At 46.4% G+C, this 16,516-nt stretch overlaps 3 protein-coding genes and 1 non-coding gene across 5 annotated transcripts; 2 read left to right on the forward strand and 2 right to left on the reverse strand.

Moving 5' to 3' along the window:
• The first annotated feature begins 842 nt into the window (after positions 1 to 842).
• LOC108133918 (pyruvate kinase) lies at positions 843 to 2,981 on the forward strand. The gene is made up of 2 exons (XM_017254027.3): positions 843 to 1,418; positions 1,469 to 2,981. The coding sequence occupies exons 1-2, from the start codon at positions 959 to 961 to the stop codon at positions 2,941 to 2,943; spliced, it is 1,935 nt and encodes a 644-aa protein (XP_017109516.2). The 5' UTR covers positions 843 to 958; the 3' UTR covers positions 2,944 to 2,981.
• On the reverse strand, positions 2,940 to 8,361 carry Als2 (Amyotrophic lateral sclerosis 2). Its single transcript, XM_017254025.3, has 5 exons — positions 5,767 to 8,361; positions 5,090 to 5,711; positions 3,913 to 5,037; positions 3,703 to 3,854; positions 2,940 to 3,639 (listed from the first exon to the last, which is right to left on the reverse strand). Exons 1-5 carry the CDS (start codon positions 8,093 to 8,095, stop codon positions 3,416 to 3,418), a joined length of 4,452 nt encoding a protein of 1,483 aa, XP_017109514.2. The 5' UTR covers positions 8,096 to 8,361; the 3' UTR covers positions 2,940 to 3,415.
• Positions 8,362 to 8,639: 278 nt separating this feature from the next.
• LOC108133944 (early endosome antigen 1) lies at positions 8,640 to 12,251 on the forward strand. Of its 2 annotated transcripts, none has more exons than XM_043214190.2 (4): positions 8,640 to 8,788; positions 8,875 to 11,039; positions 11,094 to 11,222; positions 11,282 to 12,251. In XM_043214190.2, exons 2-4 carry the CDS (start codon positions 8,886 to 8,888, stop codon positions 11,510 to 11,512), a joined length of 2,514 nt encoding a protein of 837 aa, XP_043070125.1. In that variant the 5' UTR covers positions 8,640 to 8,788; positions 8,875 to 8,885; the 3' UTR covers positions 11,513 to 12,251. The 2 variants fall into 2 exon arrangements, with proteins under 2 accessions (XP_043070125.1, XP_070135962.1); XM_070279861.1 differs by having other exon boundaries at positions 8,640 to 8,783.
• On the reverse strand, positions 12,180 to 12,674 carry LOC108133945 (uncharacterized). The gene is made up of 3 exons (XR_006246515.2): positions 12,521 to 12,674; positions 12,399 to 12,462; positions 12,180 to 12,342 (listed from the first exon to the last, which is right to left on the reverse strand). It is a non-coding gene; the product is annotated as an uncharacterized protein (transcript).
• Between the last annotated feature and the right edge of the window lie 3,842 nt (positions 12,675 to 16,516).

Genomic DNA, 16,516 nt, shown 5'->3' on the forward strand with positions numbered 1-16,516 from the left:
CGGGGAACATGGTACATTTCGATGATCGGCTGTTTAGCCTAAACATGGCCGCGCCGGCCACACCCAGTCATCCAGCATCCCCCCTGCCAGTATACCGGGTCCGGTCTTATGTTAGTCAGCCGGTGTATCTGTCAGTTGGCCGGGTGAAAATAAACAACAAAGGGGGGAAATACACGAAAAAAATGGAGAAAAAATATAAGAATAGGAGAGCCACGAATATGAACGTTTTTATTCTCTAAACATTCCTGCGTGTTTATGTTCCTTTTTTTTTTGGCTTAGGGCGGAACTCAAGTGCTGGGCCCCCACCTCCGCCTCGTGTTCCGCCTGCGCTTCTGTTATAGGAAACCAGATTCTGAAAAGATTCTAAAACGCTTAGTTAGGGCTCCCTATGTAGTCGGCTCCCTAGCCGGCAGCCGGCTGCCCCCTCTCCTGATTTTCCATTTAACTTTCTCTCACATTGTAAACATTTCACTTGACGCTTGATGCTAAATTTAACATTTTCGCCTTCGGGGCAAAACAGGCAAATAAATTACGGAAATAAACAAAAATGAGGAGCAGTAGCGGCACCACCAATAGCCACAACTAACCAGAAAAAAAACCTAAAGTTACCTGGCTCTTTGAATTGCGGTTCCTATTTATCACTGACGGAGAATTCTAGTGATGGAGAAAATGATGTGATGAGCAGGAATGGGAAATGCATGGGTGGCGAAAGGGCAGGAAATAGTTGTAAACAAACGCCGGGGTTCAAAAGGGGTCGTCTCCCTTTCGGTTCGGATCGGTTTGGGATAATCGACTACAAACATTAAAAAAATTATGTAATTTCTGGCATTAGAGTTCAACAAAGTACTCACATAGTAAAGTAATGGAAAATCATTGATATTAAAGACTTTGTGAGAAATTTGTCATAGTATATTTTTTTACTTACTCCTCCGACAAAAATTTCCAATAATATTTCATTATGGGTGAATATGGCGAACTTGTGGAACCCCAGAGCACCATGGAGTCCATAATCGACAATCTGTTCACCCGATTAAGGCTCATTGCCGTGGACGTGGAGAAGGTGCAGCGATCCAAGGAGTTCCTGACCACCATGCAGCGACGCAGCACATTCCTGCGGCTACTGGGTCCTGCGGACGACGACAGCATCCACCGGGAAAGCGAACTGGCCTTGCTGCACACCAAGTTCTCGTTGAACTCGAACTTGTACGGAATGATGGACGCCTTGGATGAGGACATCGGAGACGAGGAGATGAGTGAGGACCTGTGCCAAATGTCCTTTGAGGAGGATCGCTGGCATAGCTTTTTTCCGGGATTCGAGATCCTAAATAGCCCAATGCCCAGCGATCCCAATGAGAGCCGCAAGTGCGTGGAACTATCTGTACTGACACCCTGCGATCGGGAAATCAAGGCCTATCTAAGTGAGTCTGTACAGGATTAAAGAGAGTTTCATAACTTGTATCCTTTTTAGTTAACGGCGTCCGCTGCTTCATGTTGAATCTTTTCGTGGGCACTCAGCGGGACAACCAGATGCTGATCGTTAGGCTCCGGGAGGCGGAGATCTGTGTGTCCAGGGAGTTTGGCTTCCCGGTGGCGTCCTCCATTGTAGCGAAAATGACCCCCCGCCACCAGTACACCGGCTCATTCAGTGCCCAGTATCGGCACGATGGTATCTTGTCTGTGGAACTACCCAAGAATCACAAGGTCGAACTGTCCGTGGACCGGGAGTACTCCGATCGGTGCACCATCGACATCATTTACGTAAATGCACGTTTCCTGCTCATCGACGTAATGAAATACGACTACATTCTGATCGGCGATGACATCCAGCTGGTGGTCAAGGAAGTGCACGCAGATTACCTTGACTGTTGCGTCGTCAAAGGCGGTACCCTTACTGCCCACATGCCGGTGCTTTTCCCTTCCAGATGCCGGCGCTTTAGGGTGTCGTATGAGGAGCTGGAGGATCTGACATTTGCCCGTGAGGTGGGCATTAATGTGGTGATTAGCCATATCGTCGGCACCCCGGCGTATATGAAAAATCTGGAGGAGGCGATGCTCACCATGCATTGCGACGGCATGCGGCTATTTGCCAGGGTGGTGCTCAACGAGATTCAGGGCTGCGACGGAGAGCTCAACTGGGCCACCAAAGAGTACGATGGTTTTCTGGTAGAGCTCGCCTTGCCGGAAAAGGTGCCGGACATAATGCACCTGTGTCCCAACGCCGAGTGCTTCATGCAACTGGCCTACGAATCCAAAAAGCCCATCCTCTTTAATCCGGCTTACATAGATCAGCAAATACTGAGAGTGGATCCGGAGCACTACTACTACACGTTCTACTACCCCGACAAGTATGTCGTGCCCTGCTTCCATCCCAGCCCAACCCGTTACTTCAGCTTCCTGCAGAACGCAATCTTTGAGCAGATTACCCCACAGGCTCTGGGAAAGGCCCCGTACTGCGATCGATCCCACACGGGAGCGGACACCTTGGCCCGTGCCGTGGTTACGGCCGCCATGGAGGTCCAAGCAGCGGCGATTATCGTGATCGGTGTGACCCCAAGAATGGTCCAAAAGATCTCCCACTTTCGGCCACATGCGCCCATTCTGTTCGTCAGCCACATGCGTTCCGCTGAGGACTATGTGTCGGTATTCTTCAATGTTACCATGCTTTCCTTCCGCACCAAGAGCTTCATCACCCACCAGAGGAACATCTTCCGGAAGGCCATCTATGCTCTGGCCTATCTTCTGAAGCGGAAAACGGTCAAGCAAAACGACAAGGTCATCATGGTGTACAATTTCGAGGAGCGTACCACCTTTCCTGAGAAGTATATCATTTACAAAGTGGACAAGAACCACTTCCCCAGGCACATGGCAGAAACGCTCTTCCCTACGGACAGGGAGCAGAAAAAGGACTCCCTCAAGGACATCGAGCCTTTGAAAGAGGGTTGAGTTTAATAATTTATTTGGTGTTTGGTGGATAATCGGAATGTTAATGTGTTTGCTTAGAATATACAAAAACAGATAAGATAAATACACGTGGGGATAATAGGGATACATACTCGCAAATATTTTCTACGTCGATCAGCTCCTGTACACGATCATAGCTCGCTTAGGCTTATGAGGGAGTTGGGTCTTTTGGGGTATATACACATTATAAACGGGCAAGCTACGTTTGTGGTTGCCCAAGTTCCCTTATCGAAGCTCAACAAAGCCGACAAGGTGCCTTATAATACTTAGGACTAAGGCTAAAGCAAATCTAACAAAGCATTAACATTTTCCTAGGCTTGTAAAGTATATATAGAAAGGATTCATTTGCTAGATTCGCTTGAGTTTTAAATAATAATGCAACCTTGAGCAACCAATCGATGAAAACATCCAATTAAAAACAAAAACAAAATTAAACATTACAGCAGGCTGCCACTCAAGGGGTCTTTTGCAGAGCCCGCAGAGTAACATGCTCGTAGGCGGCTTTCAGTGTGGTGTAGCAGTAGCCCGCCATTCCGTTCATCTCGGCCTGGAAATTGGGGCCACCCGTCAGATCGTCCAGCAGGGCCAGCTCTGCTCCCAAATGGGGAACTGCAGCACGCAGCATAGTAAGCATGGTCAGCGGTATCATGTTATCCGCATTAAGCTGGGCAGCGTTGGCTAAAATGATAGAAATTAATTGTAGGATACGCCACTTGGATTCTGTAGCTCCACTATTCCCACCTGCCATAGCATGCTCATAGGCTTCCGTCAGTAGTTGCGTGCTGCGCTGTATCACAGTCAACATGTCCTGGGGACTAAACTTCTCCTGCAGTTGCTTCAATGTCTGCACCGACTCCTCAAACTTGGGATCCAGCATCACAGTGTGCAGGAAACTAAAGGAGAAATCATCATGGATGAAGGATTCATTTTCAACTACGTTAGGTAACCTACCTCTCATGGCCCATGAGTTCAACGAGTTCTTGGTCCTTCAGCTTCTCAGCATAGTTTAGATTTTGCCTGTACATCTCGTCCTTGCGACTGTACTTGTTCGCGTACAAAACAAACAGGGTGGAGTATATGCCTTCGGAGAGTACCAGCGGGTAGAGCAAAGTGATGTGAGAGATTACCTCTCGGCTGACCTCCATGTGGCAGTAGTCCTCCGGCAGAGCGGGAAACATCTTGCGAATAAAGCGGTAAATGCGACGTGATATAGACTCCCACTCCCGCATCGCCTGCTTGGCCAGGATTGGCGTGGGCTTCACCTTCCAATACCCGTAGGAGTAGTGGAAACAATTCGCTATACGTTCATTCAATGCGTACAGAGGATGGTGACGATCTTTAAAGGCCTGCTCTAAATAAAGCCGTATCGAGGCCACATCCTGCTCTGTAAGGGTACTAGCCATGCCGAAACTTGGCACTTGGTCGAGCATTGCACTGGTCGATGTTGTCGAGGTAATGGAGCTATCGCTGTTGTTCATATGCTTTGATATGCTATTGTTATTGTTGGTGGCAAAGGCCTCGTTGATATTGGTAGATTCATCGCCATTGAAGGTGCTGTTTAGCAGGCTCTGGTCTAACTGGAAACTAGCCAGGCTGCCTGTATCCAAATCCCGCGACGAATTGTGACCCATGGAAAGCAGACTGTCCGCCCGCTGCAGGCCACCCGGCTTGCTGTTTAGCGTCTCCTGGGAGTGAATGCGTCGCGGTGGAAAGTCCAAGAAGTTCAGGACCGTAGCAGCCTCCGACTGTAGCTTGTTCAGGGTGTTCGTGGTGGATCGCGCCTTGGCCAAGGGCGACGAAGTCTTTTGCGGCAAGGGTAGGCTGAGAAGGATGTTGTTGAAATAGTTTCCCGGCTTCGAGCCCTCTCGAGTTCTCTGCTTGCTCATGTACACGGCAATGCAGTTCCAAATCTGAGCCGTACTCAGCGAGGTTTTCGAGGGTTTCCGGAGCGTGCCGCCTGCTGCTGATTGATTGCTTCCAGGGTTGCTGGCCGTACAGTTAGCCAGGTCGGATTCAAAGTTGTGAAACAAGGAACGCCACTTGCGATTGTGATCCACCACTTGGCGGCCCAAGGAGCTACAACAATAATATTAGTACATGTTCTTTAAAAATTCAGTAATCCTCTCACCTGGGATACTTTGGAAACCGTCTATTGAGCACCAGCTCTCCTGCCTGGATGCGAACTGTCTCCCAACTGCCGCTCAGTTGACCGAACATCTTGTTTCCAATCAGTTCACAGCAGTCATCAGCCTCGCCATTGGCATCCACAGATCCACTACTAGCCCCTGCGTCGCTGTTGGGCATATAGTACTCCCCGCGACCATTAGGACCGTGGAGCGTCAGTTCGCCCTCATAGTAGTAGTCATTCTCGAAGACAGCCACCCCATTGCCCACCAGATCGTCGCCGGCAAAGTTGCCCTCGAAGTAATCGCCATGATTGGTGATGCAATTGCCGATTCCAGACCGCTTGTTATCCACGAACATGCCCATGTACTTGTCCCCCGTCACTAGGTCTTCCATTACTCCATACCCACTCCTGGCATTGGCCTGGTACTCGCCCACGTAGATGTAGCGATTGTTTCGCATCATTCCGTGGCCATGAAACAGCCCCTCGCAAAAGTTACCCTCGTATACTTCGCTCTCGGGTGAATCCTTCGAGTGGATTTCGTAGACTCCATGTCCGTGAAAGCGCCCTCCCTTGAAGTGGCCGACGTAGAGTCCCGACGAAGGAATCACCATCTTTCCGTAACCTGAAATTCGAATTTATTGAGAATATGAAATGGAGCTTCGAGCGGTAGTTCTTACCTTCGATGACTCCTTGGTGCAGTTCCCCACAATAGACACTTCCATCCGGGTACTCCAAGTAGCAGTTACCGTGCAAGACACCCTTCCTCCAAGTACCACAAGCTTTCACCCGGGAGAATTTGGGATGTTCCCGACTAAATTCATAGCCTGTAGAACGTGAGCTAGGAACTGGACTGCCCAGAGGTCTCCCAAGGGCTGCCACAATGCTCGATTGCAGCTGGTCCTGCCATACTTTTCGCATCTCTTGCGTACGCGTGGCCACCACTAAGCTCTTTTCCGGAGTCGTCAAACGAAGGCACATGTCACCCTCCGACCAGACCCACAAAGTGGTCAGGGGATAAGAGTACAAGGAGGTACCGCTCACTTGGCAGAGAAAGTCGGAGAACAGAATGAAGCTGTTGCTGGACACTCTACCGATACCCGAAGTAACCAGTTTTAATGGCACCAACGTGGAGGTCAGAATCACACGTCGCTGACGTCGTCTAAACTGCACTATTCTGGGATTCCGGTCATTGCTGCTCCAGAAATCCCTGGTGTTCACTGCCAACTCCTGGCTGATGCAGCTAAGACGCGCGAACTCCGCCCAGGCAACTCGGTGCTCACCGTACTCCGGCTGCGTCCTCACCAGCAGCTCCATAAACTGCACAAATAGCTGATATATGCTGAAGGGTTGCTGGAACAATCTGGTGACATAGCTCTCCTCGTTCAGCTCCGCCAGGGGGCTGTTCAGGCACAAAATGGAGGCCACCGCTTCGCCAAATCCATTCACGGAATAGATATCGCAATATGCCTTGGTGTAGGCATCGAAGAGATCGATGTACTCCTTGTGGTGGCAGATAAACAGCAGATCCGCGGGCTGCACAAAGTCCGCCCGGTAGAAACCCTCCAGTGAGTGCAACGTGGCCACCAGCAGGCACAGCATCCGGTTCCAGCTGACCAGCAGTGGGCCCAGGGCGCTGAGTGCCTCCAGCGCGGATTGACGCTGCCAGATTTCGAGAGTTTGGACTGCCTGGCGATGCTTCAGGAGCAGCTGCAGCTGCGATTGAAGGTGGCTCAGGTAGTAGTGGTACTGCCGCTGGAACTGCCGATGGTTTTGAAGTGTATATCCACCGGAGCACATGAGGAGTCGCAGCTGCTGGGGCCATGCCGCTCCCAGTTGAAGTTGCAGCAAAGTTTGGGCAAAGGTGCTGGACTGCTGCAGGTGCCGCAAGGGCGGTGGCGGCTGCAGCGATTGGACTTGTCCCTCCGCATTCAGAAACAGGGTTTGGTAATCTCCGCAAGTGGCCTCAAGGGCTGATTTCTGCTCCGGCGGCAGATAGGCTGCTTGATCCGAGATGGTGATTTCCATGGGCGAGCTCACATCCTCGCCCAGCTGCTGGTGAGTATTTAAGCCCCAATGATAGAGGCGGCCGTCCAGGGTCCTGGCCACAGTATGCTCCAGTCCGGCAGCAATGCTGCAGACACCCATACTGTCTAGCTTCTGAAGTCGCGCCACATTTGCTCTTCGGATATGATCTCCTGTTCCAAGTAGGCCATTGTTCGATGCTCCAAAAGTGAATATTTGAGTGTGGAGCAGGGCATAGCCCTGATGCAGCAGATGCCGTGTATTCGCTGCAAAGCTTCGTTCCGAATTCCCGCTGCTTAGGGATTTAACGGAGGCACGTTCGTCCTCAGCATCGTCTTTGCTGCTGGCCACCGGCAGCTGGAGCACATCGTCCGCAATGTTATATGGAGCCACCAGCATCACAAAGTGTTCGTTGCCTGCGGCCAGATCGAGCAGTTCCTTACCCTCCTCGTAGAGCCGCATGTGACGTGGCTGTTTCTCCGAGTTAAAGACCTCTCCACAACTGCCCATCACGTAAGTTTCTCCGGCTGAGCCCACGAAGACCACTCCCTGGGTGGAACAGCAGACTCTTCGGATACGAACACCCTCAGCCAGCAGTTCCAGGGGATCGAAGCTGAGTGTCTGCCAGGTGTGCGGATGGTGGATTTCTCTGCCAGATCCCGTAACCACCTGTCGCTGTACTGAGCCATTTGTGAGCACCACGAAGAGTTCTTGGCTACCTGAGCAAAAGTCTATATCCAGGATATCCGTGCGCAGGAGTTCCAGCTCCAGAGAGCTACGATTAGCCTGCAAGTGGGCGGAGTAAAGGGCGTGGTCGGTGGTCAGGAGGAGCAATGACTCGCCTATACGGCGGATGCAAGATGCGGGCGATCTTGTCAAGGGAGGCACTCCACGCCAGTGGAGCTGCAGGCGTTGACCTTCGTAGTATATGTCGAAGGACTCCTGATCGCCGGAGGTCGTTGCATCCGCTTCACTGGCCATCATCGTGCCTGAGCCCGAGTTGTTGTTGACTTTCTGGCCAGCCAGGCCAAGGTTTTGTAACACGACGCAATTGAAATTGCACTACAGGATTCTCTCACATGCTGCACCCTATCGAATTAACGCTATGCTTCCGATCGATAGCCGTACATTATATCTTTTGGATCGGAACGCGGTTTGGGTTGTCAATGGGCGAAAAAGTTGATTTTTCGCTTGTTATTAAGTGGCTAATACGTTTTCATGTTTTTGTGATGATTTTGTGGTCTCTTTAAGTGTGGCCAACGCGCGTTAATTCCAATCAGAATAAAATATATACCAAATATAGAAATTTCCTTATCATAACAATTATCACCTCGTCGATGTAAAAATACGCATAAAAAAGCAATTAAAACTTAATTTAAATAAAAGTCATAGTGTTTAATAAGCAAAAACAATTATAAACCATTCTAAATTCGTCACCAATATTCAGGAATTCGTCACTAGCGTGGAATACATAGTATTTTTATCACACAAAGTATTGTTATCAATATCGCGTAAGGTCATACTGATTTCATCGTCAGCTGTTTTCCCAAGAAGTTTTCTGTTTATTTTGCTTAAAATGTAGTTTTTGTTTATTGTTTTTGAATTAAGTAAACCAACACTCTAATTCAGGGGGAATCGGCGGTCCAGAAAGCTTATCTCGAGTATAAAAAAAGTAAGGTAATCGCCTTCAAATAATTTGCATACGCCCACAAAACATGTTTGTAGCCATGAACTCACCCCCCACAAAATAAAATTCTTTGCAGCTCGAGAGAAAATGGACGCACCCTATTTGCCAGACGACTCCGGAAACTTCAGCTTCACCAGCGACGATGGAAGCTCCACGGGGGGCGATGCTGGGCCGAAACAGGAGCCGGAATCCATGTTTCTTGTGCGCCAGGAGCTACTGAGATCCCGCAGCGAAGTTGAGCGTCTCCTGAAGTCGGAACAATGGTACAAACAGGAGCTAAAGTCGCAAAAACACAGCCGGCTGGAGACTCTGGAGCGCCTGTACGCCCAGGAGCGAAAATATCTGGTGGAAAATCAGAGGCTGCAACAGGAGGCCACCCGTCTAAATGCAAAATGTGCCACGCTGGAAAATCAGCAAGAACAGGGACAGCCCAGGTCCCCAAGTATATCTGTGCCCAACACGAATGACTCAGATTCTACAGATGGCGCTTCTTTTGAAGCGAAACAGCAAGAAGCGCGTCTCCGGGATCAGCGCCAACTGATAGACGTCCTGCGAAAGCAGAAGAAGATGCTTCTGGAGGACATACAAAGGCTAAGTCTCGAGCACGACGAGAAGCTGATACAATTGCAGCAAACCTTGGCGGGAATGGAACTGGAGAGCAAACACATGACCGGAAAATGCAAGCAGTTGCTGGAGGAAAAGAGCCAAATGGAGCATCAATTGGCGCTGAGAAGCACCGCCTTGCGAGGTGTCACCGCCGAACGAGAACAACTCCGCCAGGTCATTGCCGAGCTAAATGAAACGCTGCAAACCCAAGAACATCTGCTGGCCCTCAAGGAGCAAGAGTTCCTCGATTTGAAGCAGTACTACCAGCAAAAGTTATCCCGGGAGAGCAGCGTAGATCTGATGCACTCGTATAGCCTCAAATTTCACGAGGAGATCAACAGCAAGACAAGTGAAATAGCCAGTTTAAAGAACTCCCTCAACGAGCTTCAGGCGGAGTTGGTTATGATGTCTCAGCTGAAGGAACAGAACGAGGAACAGCAACGTCAATTAGAGCAGCTAGAATTTACATTGCAAGCTCAGCTTCTGGAGCAGGAGCAACTACGGCAAAGCGATGCGCTTAAACTGGAGCAGGTGGAAAATTTAAGTCAGTCTATAGTTTCATTAGAGCTGGAAAAGGAAACTCTTAAAGAAAATCTTCAAGCGGCCCAACGTAAAATTACGAAATTGGAAAAAGAAGTCCAAAGACTTCATCATCAATATACGGAGATGAGGACTTTATGCGAAGAAATTAAAGAGCAACTGAAAAGTGAGAAAAAATCCATGGCAGAACTCCAAGAAAAGGGCTCTATTAAAGAAAACGAGCTATTAAACAAGCTGAAAGAATATTCGGATCAGTGTAGTCAACTTAGAGAGACATTATCCGTAGTAGAGTCTCAAATAAGTGACCACAACAAGCAGGCAGAGGTTTGGCAGAATAAGATAAAAATAATGGAGGACTCCAAGCATCAACAGGAAAAGAGGAACTTCCAAAATCAAGCCATCCAAACTGACGGTGATGATCCCATTCTACTCCAACGGATTGAGGTTTTGGAAAAGCAGCTATCCGATGTCAAGGCCCAAAAACAGCAAACTGTTGCCCTGCTCCAGAAACTACTCCAGCAACAGGATGCCAAAATCAAGAGCACCAATGAAATGGAGGCCGACTGGCTGCAGCTTCTCGAAACCCTACAAGCCACTCAAAAACTAGAGCAGGACATGCGCTTGGAACTTCAGCAGAAGACCGTGGAACTGGAGCAACTAAACGAACTCTTTGCTGACCAAAATGAGGAGCTGCTAAAACTTCAGAAGTTGAGTCTAGCCAAGGACGTAGAAAATAGGTTGGAACTGCAGCTATTAAAGGAAACATTCCAGGAGAATCAGGAGATCCACTCCACTGATTCTATGAACATACAAAGGCTACAGAGTCAAGTCAAGACATTGCTTGATGAGCGAGAGGAAAACGCGCGGCAGGAGCACAGGGCGGTAGACTGCCTCAGGTCACTGGCCCAAGTGCTCGAGGTGGAAACGGGTAGGCGGCTGCAGAACATCAAGTGTTGGCCCCAACTAGCCAAACTTTTGCGCAAGGAACTGCGAAGTGGAAGAGTCCACCACCGCAAGGCCGAGGAGTTGCCTGGACTCAAGCTAAAGCTGGCAGAAGTTAGTGGCAAGCACGAGCAGGCTATGGCCAGGATTAAGGTAAGAAGTCAGCCCTTTATCTACTATAAGTCTAAAGGTTATATTGAATTTCAGCTTTTGGAGCAAACTCTAGCTGCAGAGCGTCTGCGTTTTGAGGCCTCCGACTCTGGAAAGTCAACAGCGAGCACCACACCGCTAGAGCCCGCACATGAGGTTGCTAATCTAATTGACGACTACAAGAAGGTATTCATTTAGAACTGGATTTACTTTGACTTAGGTTTCATGAAACTCCTCTTCTGCAGCTCGTCCAACAAACCGCAAGGGAGACGGGACGCCCACGAAACAGCCACATCCTGGAGCTGATCGAACGTAGTCAACGGTGCCATCCAAATTTGTGCCAATTAAGCGAAGGTGTCCTCGCCTGTCGCTCCGATGTAGAGCAGCTGAACAAGCTGCTTTCCGCCGCTCAGAGGGGTACTGGGGTCATGCCCTCCCTGATGGAAGAACTCCGCGCTGTAACCGAACATTCTTAGTGTGTTTGTTGTGAGGCCTAGCTTCCATTTTCACAAATTTGTCTAGAAGTACTTAATATGTTCTGTCTCGAATTTGTTTATTTCCATTTTGTGTTCCAAAGGTGCAATCTTTGAGTCTAAATTTGTGTTTAACCTAGTCCCTAGTTTTAAAATCCCCTGAAGTTCTACTTAGTTGAATTTTTCTATAGTTTTTTTTTTTGTATTTTTGTATGAATATGTTTAAAAAGTTTCTGTTTATTTAATGTATAACTCATAGTGCTTTAGTTATAAGTTCTTGAAATGATTTTCTTAGTCAAATTTTGCAAATATATCCTATATATTTTGTGTTATTCCTATTATACTTATGTAAACATTTTTTGTTGAAATAATTTATCCAAGTTCTTTAAGAAACTCAGATGCCAATATAAAAGAATATATTTTCACAAACATATACATGATACATGATCCGTATTTGAGGTCACAAAACAAATATATTTATTTTTATAGCCAATATTGAAATTAAATTAACACAAATAAATTAAATGTGTCAAACTGATAAACAAATTCTGGGATTTAGTTTTTATTGGGACACCTGGGAATCCGATTTCCTTCGAGCGTTATAATGACATCTTTCTCTATTTTGGCTATTTCGCCCTCATCGTTTAGATCCAACACTTCTTGAAGTTGGGTTTTCTTGCTGACAGTTGCTCCACAAATGATCTTTTTCTTAATATTCCTACAAATAATGACAGCATCATAATCCATCTTTAAAATTGGCGCCAAAGTTTTCATAACCGAACAGGATGTTGTAACTTTCGCAGGGCAATTGACGCCATTACATTTCCAGTTATCTAAGATCAGAATACAATTTAAGTTTTAATTAAAAAATTATTTAACTTTTTACTACCTTTGTCTCTGCTAACATTTATTTCTTTCATATCAGGACTGGCGGTAAAGCTTGTGTCTCGTTCCTAAATACTTATTTGATTTCAGGAGGTATTTTAAAGAATAATTAATATTTAATATTACCACACGACCACATTCTCCAAGTATCGATAACGATATAATAACCTTTATTATTAACAATACTACAGCTTTCATTTTTAAACTTGACTCTTCTTATTACAAAAAGTGACTGGAATTCTAAAAAATTAGTTAATATAATATATACGCTTTTTTCAAAAGCATTTTAGTTTGGTTTGATTTGTGACAAATTACTTAAACTGTAACTAAGTGTTACAAAATATAAATAGTCTTAGAAAATAGTGCTATCCTACATTTTTATGGAATTTTATTTTATGGTTTATTTAATGCCCTTTGGGAATCTCCCGTGAATGATGTAAGCTGTGGCAAATCGATTTTGTGGCTTCATCCTCAATCAGAGACGGCGGCAATCTTTTTCTTTTCACTTCGAATATATTAAAGGAAGCCACCCGACACCGCCCTTGGCATTGTCAACGCCTGGCCTGGGAGCAGGATCGGCTTGGAGGCGGAGTGCAGGCCACTTGGGTATTGATAAATGCGTTGAAAACTAAGCGACCGCCCAGTGGATTACCATCCCTTTTTCCCGATCCCCATGGCCTCCTGCCATAGACTCCTCGCGACCGGAGAGGAGCACCCCCCGCAGCCGGCAATGGAATGAGGAGCAATCGACCACAATCGCTGGTCAAATTCAATTGGCGCAATTTTTCATCTGCGGCTCCAAGGGACCCGATCTGGCGGATCCTTTTGGGCTTTTGCTGGAGCGCTGCTTCTGCTGCTGTTACTGTGGCCGTCTATTGTTGCTCTGGGCTCTGGCAATTGTTCTCGAGTCTGGATCTATCTGAATCTTTTGGAGCTATAGTACCATGCTATGGTGCTGCAGAGCCCCAGCCCTCTGCTCAAGGTTGTTTATTTTGAAAAATCACCATCACCCGATCGTGGCCTGTGCCGACGGCTGGGGATTTAATTCTACGCTGGACATTTATAAATTGCATTCAATTTATACACAACACGAAAGCGTGATTTTTACATTTTTACAAACTAGCGAATAATAGATCAGCGTCGTATTATTGCCGACTCTTCACAGCAATGCTCTCCGAAAGGAATCGAATCTTTTTTTGGGTCTCCAGATTGGATTATGAAAAAGGTTTTGACCCGAAAGGAGGAGTACATCCCAAAGGGGATACCTGGAATTTCATATTTAAGGTCTTCAGAATTTTATAAAATTTATTGTGTGTTTTGTATTTCATCTTTAACCTAATAGTATTTAAGAATTTTTTTAATATTACAGACAAAAGCTTTAATATCTATATCATTTGTTCCTCACATTTCTCTTCAATTAAAAGTTCTTAGTATTATAAAAGACCACTTTGGCTCTATTATTTAAAATTTAAATACCTTTTTCCTATTCTCGACCCTTGAGATCCCCTTGAGATGGTTCTTCCTCCCAACAGAGTTGACCAACCGTGCTTTGTCCGTCCAAGGGTATCATTTGATTCGATGAGAGTGCTTTTTGTTGTACTTTTCTTTTGGGGTTCTTTGATTTCGGTGCTGTTCTGTGTATTGAGATGGTCGCTCATTAAAGCTGAAGGAGCTGGCAGGGGGCAAGTGGGGACTGGGGATGCTGGCCAAACAAAAGGCATAAACATTTAATTCTCACCAAAGCGATTGACGATGTCGATGTCCGTCCATTTGCCTGTCTGTCCGTCTGGGGGATACGATCCTTCTTCTTGGCCTGGGTCGCTCGGATGTTGGTTAGGTCTCGAGAGCCAGTCCTAGTGCCAAATTGCAAATGCAACTTGTTAACCTTGAAAACCGAACGGACGGACGGACACGCGGACAGATAGTCAAGGAGCCTCAACCTCAGACCCGGCACAGTATGAGGCATTTAGTCAGTCGTCGTTGTTGTTTTTCTGATATTTGTTGTAGTTGTTGTTGTTACCACTGCTGGGGCAGTTGTTGTCCGTCTGCCGATCACTCGTTTGTCTAGCTGCTGCCCCCAGCTTAAGTCCTTATACACTGAGAAACAAACACTAATGGGTCAAATAATAAAATTACTTCTTTAAAAATCTTTTAAATTCTATCTATTAAGTTTATATCTCATGCACAATTTTTACTACCTTTTAAAATATACCGTCTCAAAATGTTGACTGTTTTATCTCAGTGTACCTAGCATATTGAATAATGCGTTTATGGCCAGATGAATGACACTTCATACATGCGTCTGGTCTGTCCCTGGAGCAGCAACTCGTAACTTGCAACCTGCAACGTGCAACTGGCAACTAGCAACAGAGGCTACCGAGGCCACAGCCAAGCCTGCCTCCTGGTGGTGCATATTTCATGCGTAAACTTTGGCTCGGGCATCCGCCACTATTCGTCATCTGTGCCGGGCCATGTCAGTGTTGTGTTTGAAAGAAATTCGTTTAAATTGTCAATTGTCTGGGGTCCTACGGCTCCTGCTCCTGCTCCATCTTCTGTCTTGGCTGCCGGGCTGCTCTACAGACGAGGGGAACTGGTTTGCAGCCACTCCTAATGAGGCGCATCAGCGAAAAGTCAAAATGGAAAAAAAATAAAATCGAAGTGAGGAACGAAACGAGCCAGACCCGAACCCTTTTAGCATTCAGCCGTGATGGTTGGTGGCCCCCACAGTGGCTGCCTGGATTTCTGGATTTCTAGATCCCAGGGCCTCGGTGCGTTTGCATTAAGCTGGCCAGGCACATTAAAGTCGAGTCAACTTACCCACATGCGAGCGGCATGTTTAGTGCCCTGGGTTCTCATACCCATACCCATATCCGTACCCTAGCCCATTCCCATTCCCGATTCCCATTTCCATTCCCATCCTACTCCCACTCCCACTGGTGGGGGCCATTTCCATTCTGATTTGGTTTAAGATTCGGTTGCGGATCGGATCCTGCTTACTGGGTGTTGCAATGTCATTCCCTGCATTTTATGCACTCGCCGCACTTTACAGCCAAAGCCATAAATAAACTTGTATCTTTAAGATAGTAATAGTCGTAAAAAATCAGCAAATGACCCCGATCCCCCAGCCCATCTCTTACGTCTAAGCTGCGTGAGAGCTTTTAGCCAACCTGGAGTTCTGAGGGACGTGGAATCAAACTCACAGAATCATCAAAACCATCTGCAAAACATGTGTAAGTTGCAATATTAAATTTTATATTTAGCGCACGACTTTGTGCACTTTTTTCTTTTCTCTATAAAAATTTTTGCATACAATGAGATGATTTTCGAATCGTGATTAAGGCCCTCAACTAGAAGGCAAACAATCTTGGTCATTAAGAAGATCTCCTGACGGGTTTAGCTTAGCTTGGTTTTTCAATATTCTGATGCCGATATCACAGCAACTCATTGCCCTCGAATCCACAATGATGAATTGTAATCATAAAACCACTTTAAAATTTTTCTCCTCATATCGAAAGTCATTTAAATTAAAATTACACATTTCTCTCTCTCTCTCATGTATCTTTCGTTTTAACTACATTATTTATAAGATTTTTATTATCACTCCTAACAAGCCTCGTCTTAACTACACACCTTTCTTTTAACATAAATCATAATTATGTTCAACGCCCTCCACCCTTTTCATTATTGCGTTGAAGATACATCTCAATGAACCTTTAATGGCCAGCTATGTGGGCACATTTCAATCTTCGTACCAACGCTGCTGGAACACTTTGACCCAATTCATTTCAATTCAATTCAAACAATTCTGAAGCATTTAAAAGCCAGCCATAAAAGGCAGACCAAATGGGTTTCTTCTCCGTTGGCCAGAACTCTAGACGGTAGTCGGTTCGTGGAAGATCATAAAAAATAATTAAGAAGTTGGAACTTGGAGTGATGTGGCCGTTTCTCGCGGTTAGGCTTAGTTATTTAGATTACAGATGGTGTTGGTTTTATTTTATTCTTTATTTATAATAAATTTACAATTATGCTATAAAGAATTTAAATGGCTTACAAGGCTTGTTGTTTGCGTTTGCCTTAGTTTATTTACTTTTAAACAAGACGAAGCTTAGAGTATTCTCTGAC

This window comes from Drosophila bipectinata, chromosome 3L (assembly GCF_030179905.1).
Source record: "Drosophila bipectinata strain 14024-0381.07 chromosome 3L, DbipHiC1v2, whole genome shotgun sequence".
In the NCBI taxonomy this organism is placed as follows: domain Eukaryota; kingdom Metazoa; phylum Arthropoda; class Insecta; order Diptera; family Drosophilidae; genus Drosophila; species Drosophila bipectinata.

Coding starts and splice junctions, on each gene's coding strand:
- LOC108133944 (XM_043214190.2), top strand. CDS start 8,886: ATGGACGCACCCTATTTGCCAGACGACTCCGGAAACTTCAGCTTCACC. Junction 11,040..11,093: donor AGGCTATGGCCAGGATTAAG/GTAAGAAGTCAG, acceptor ATTGAATTTCAG/CTTTTGGAGCAAACTCTAGC. Junction 11,223..11,281: donor TAATTGACGACTACAAGAAG/GTATTCATTTAG, acceptor CCTCTTCTGCAG/CTCGTCCAACAAACCGCAAG.
- LOC108133918 (XM_017254027.3), top strand. CDS start 959: ATGGGTGAATATGGCGAACTTGTGGAACCCCAGAGCACCATGGAGTCC. Junction 1,419..1,468: donor GGAAATCAAGGCCTATCTAA/GTGAGTCTGTAC, acceptor TATCCTTTTTAG/TTAACGGCGTCCGCTGCTTC.
- Als2 (XM_017254025.3), bottom strand. CDS start 8,095: ATGATGGCCAGTGAAGCGGATGCAACGACCTCCGGCGATCAGGAGTCC. Junction 5,712..5,766: donor GCACCAAGGAGTCATCGAAG/GTAAGAACTACC, acceptor TTCGAATTTCAG/GTTACGGAAAGATGGTGATT. Junction 5,038..5,089: donor CGGTTTCCAAAGTATCCCAG/GTGAGAGGATTA, acceptor TTATTGTTGTAG/CTCCTTGGGCCGCCAAGTGG.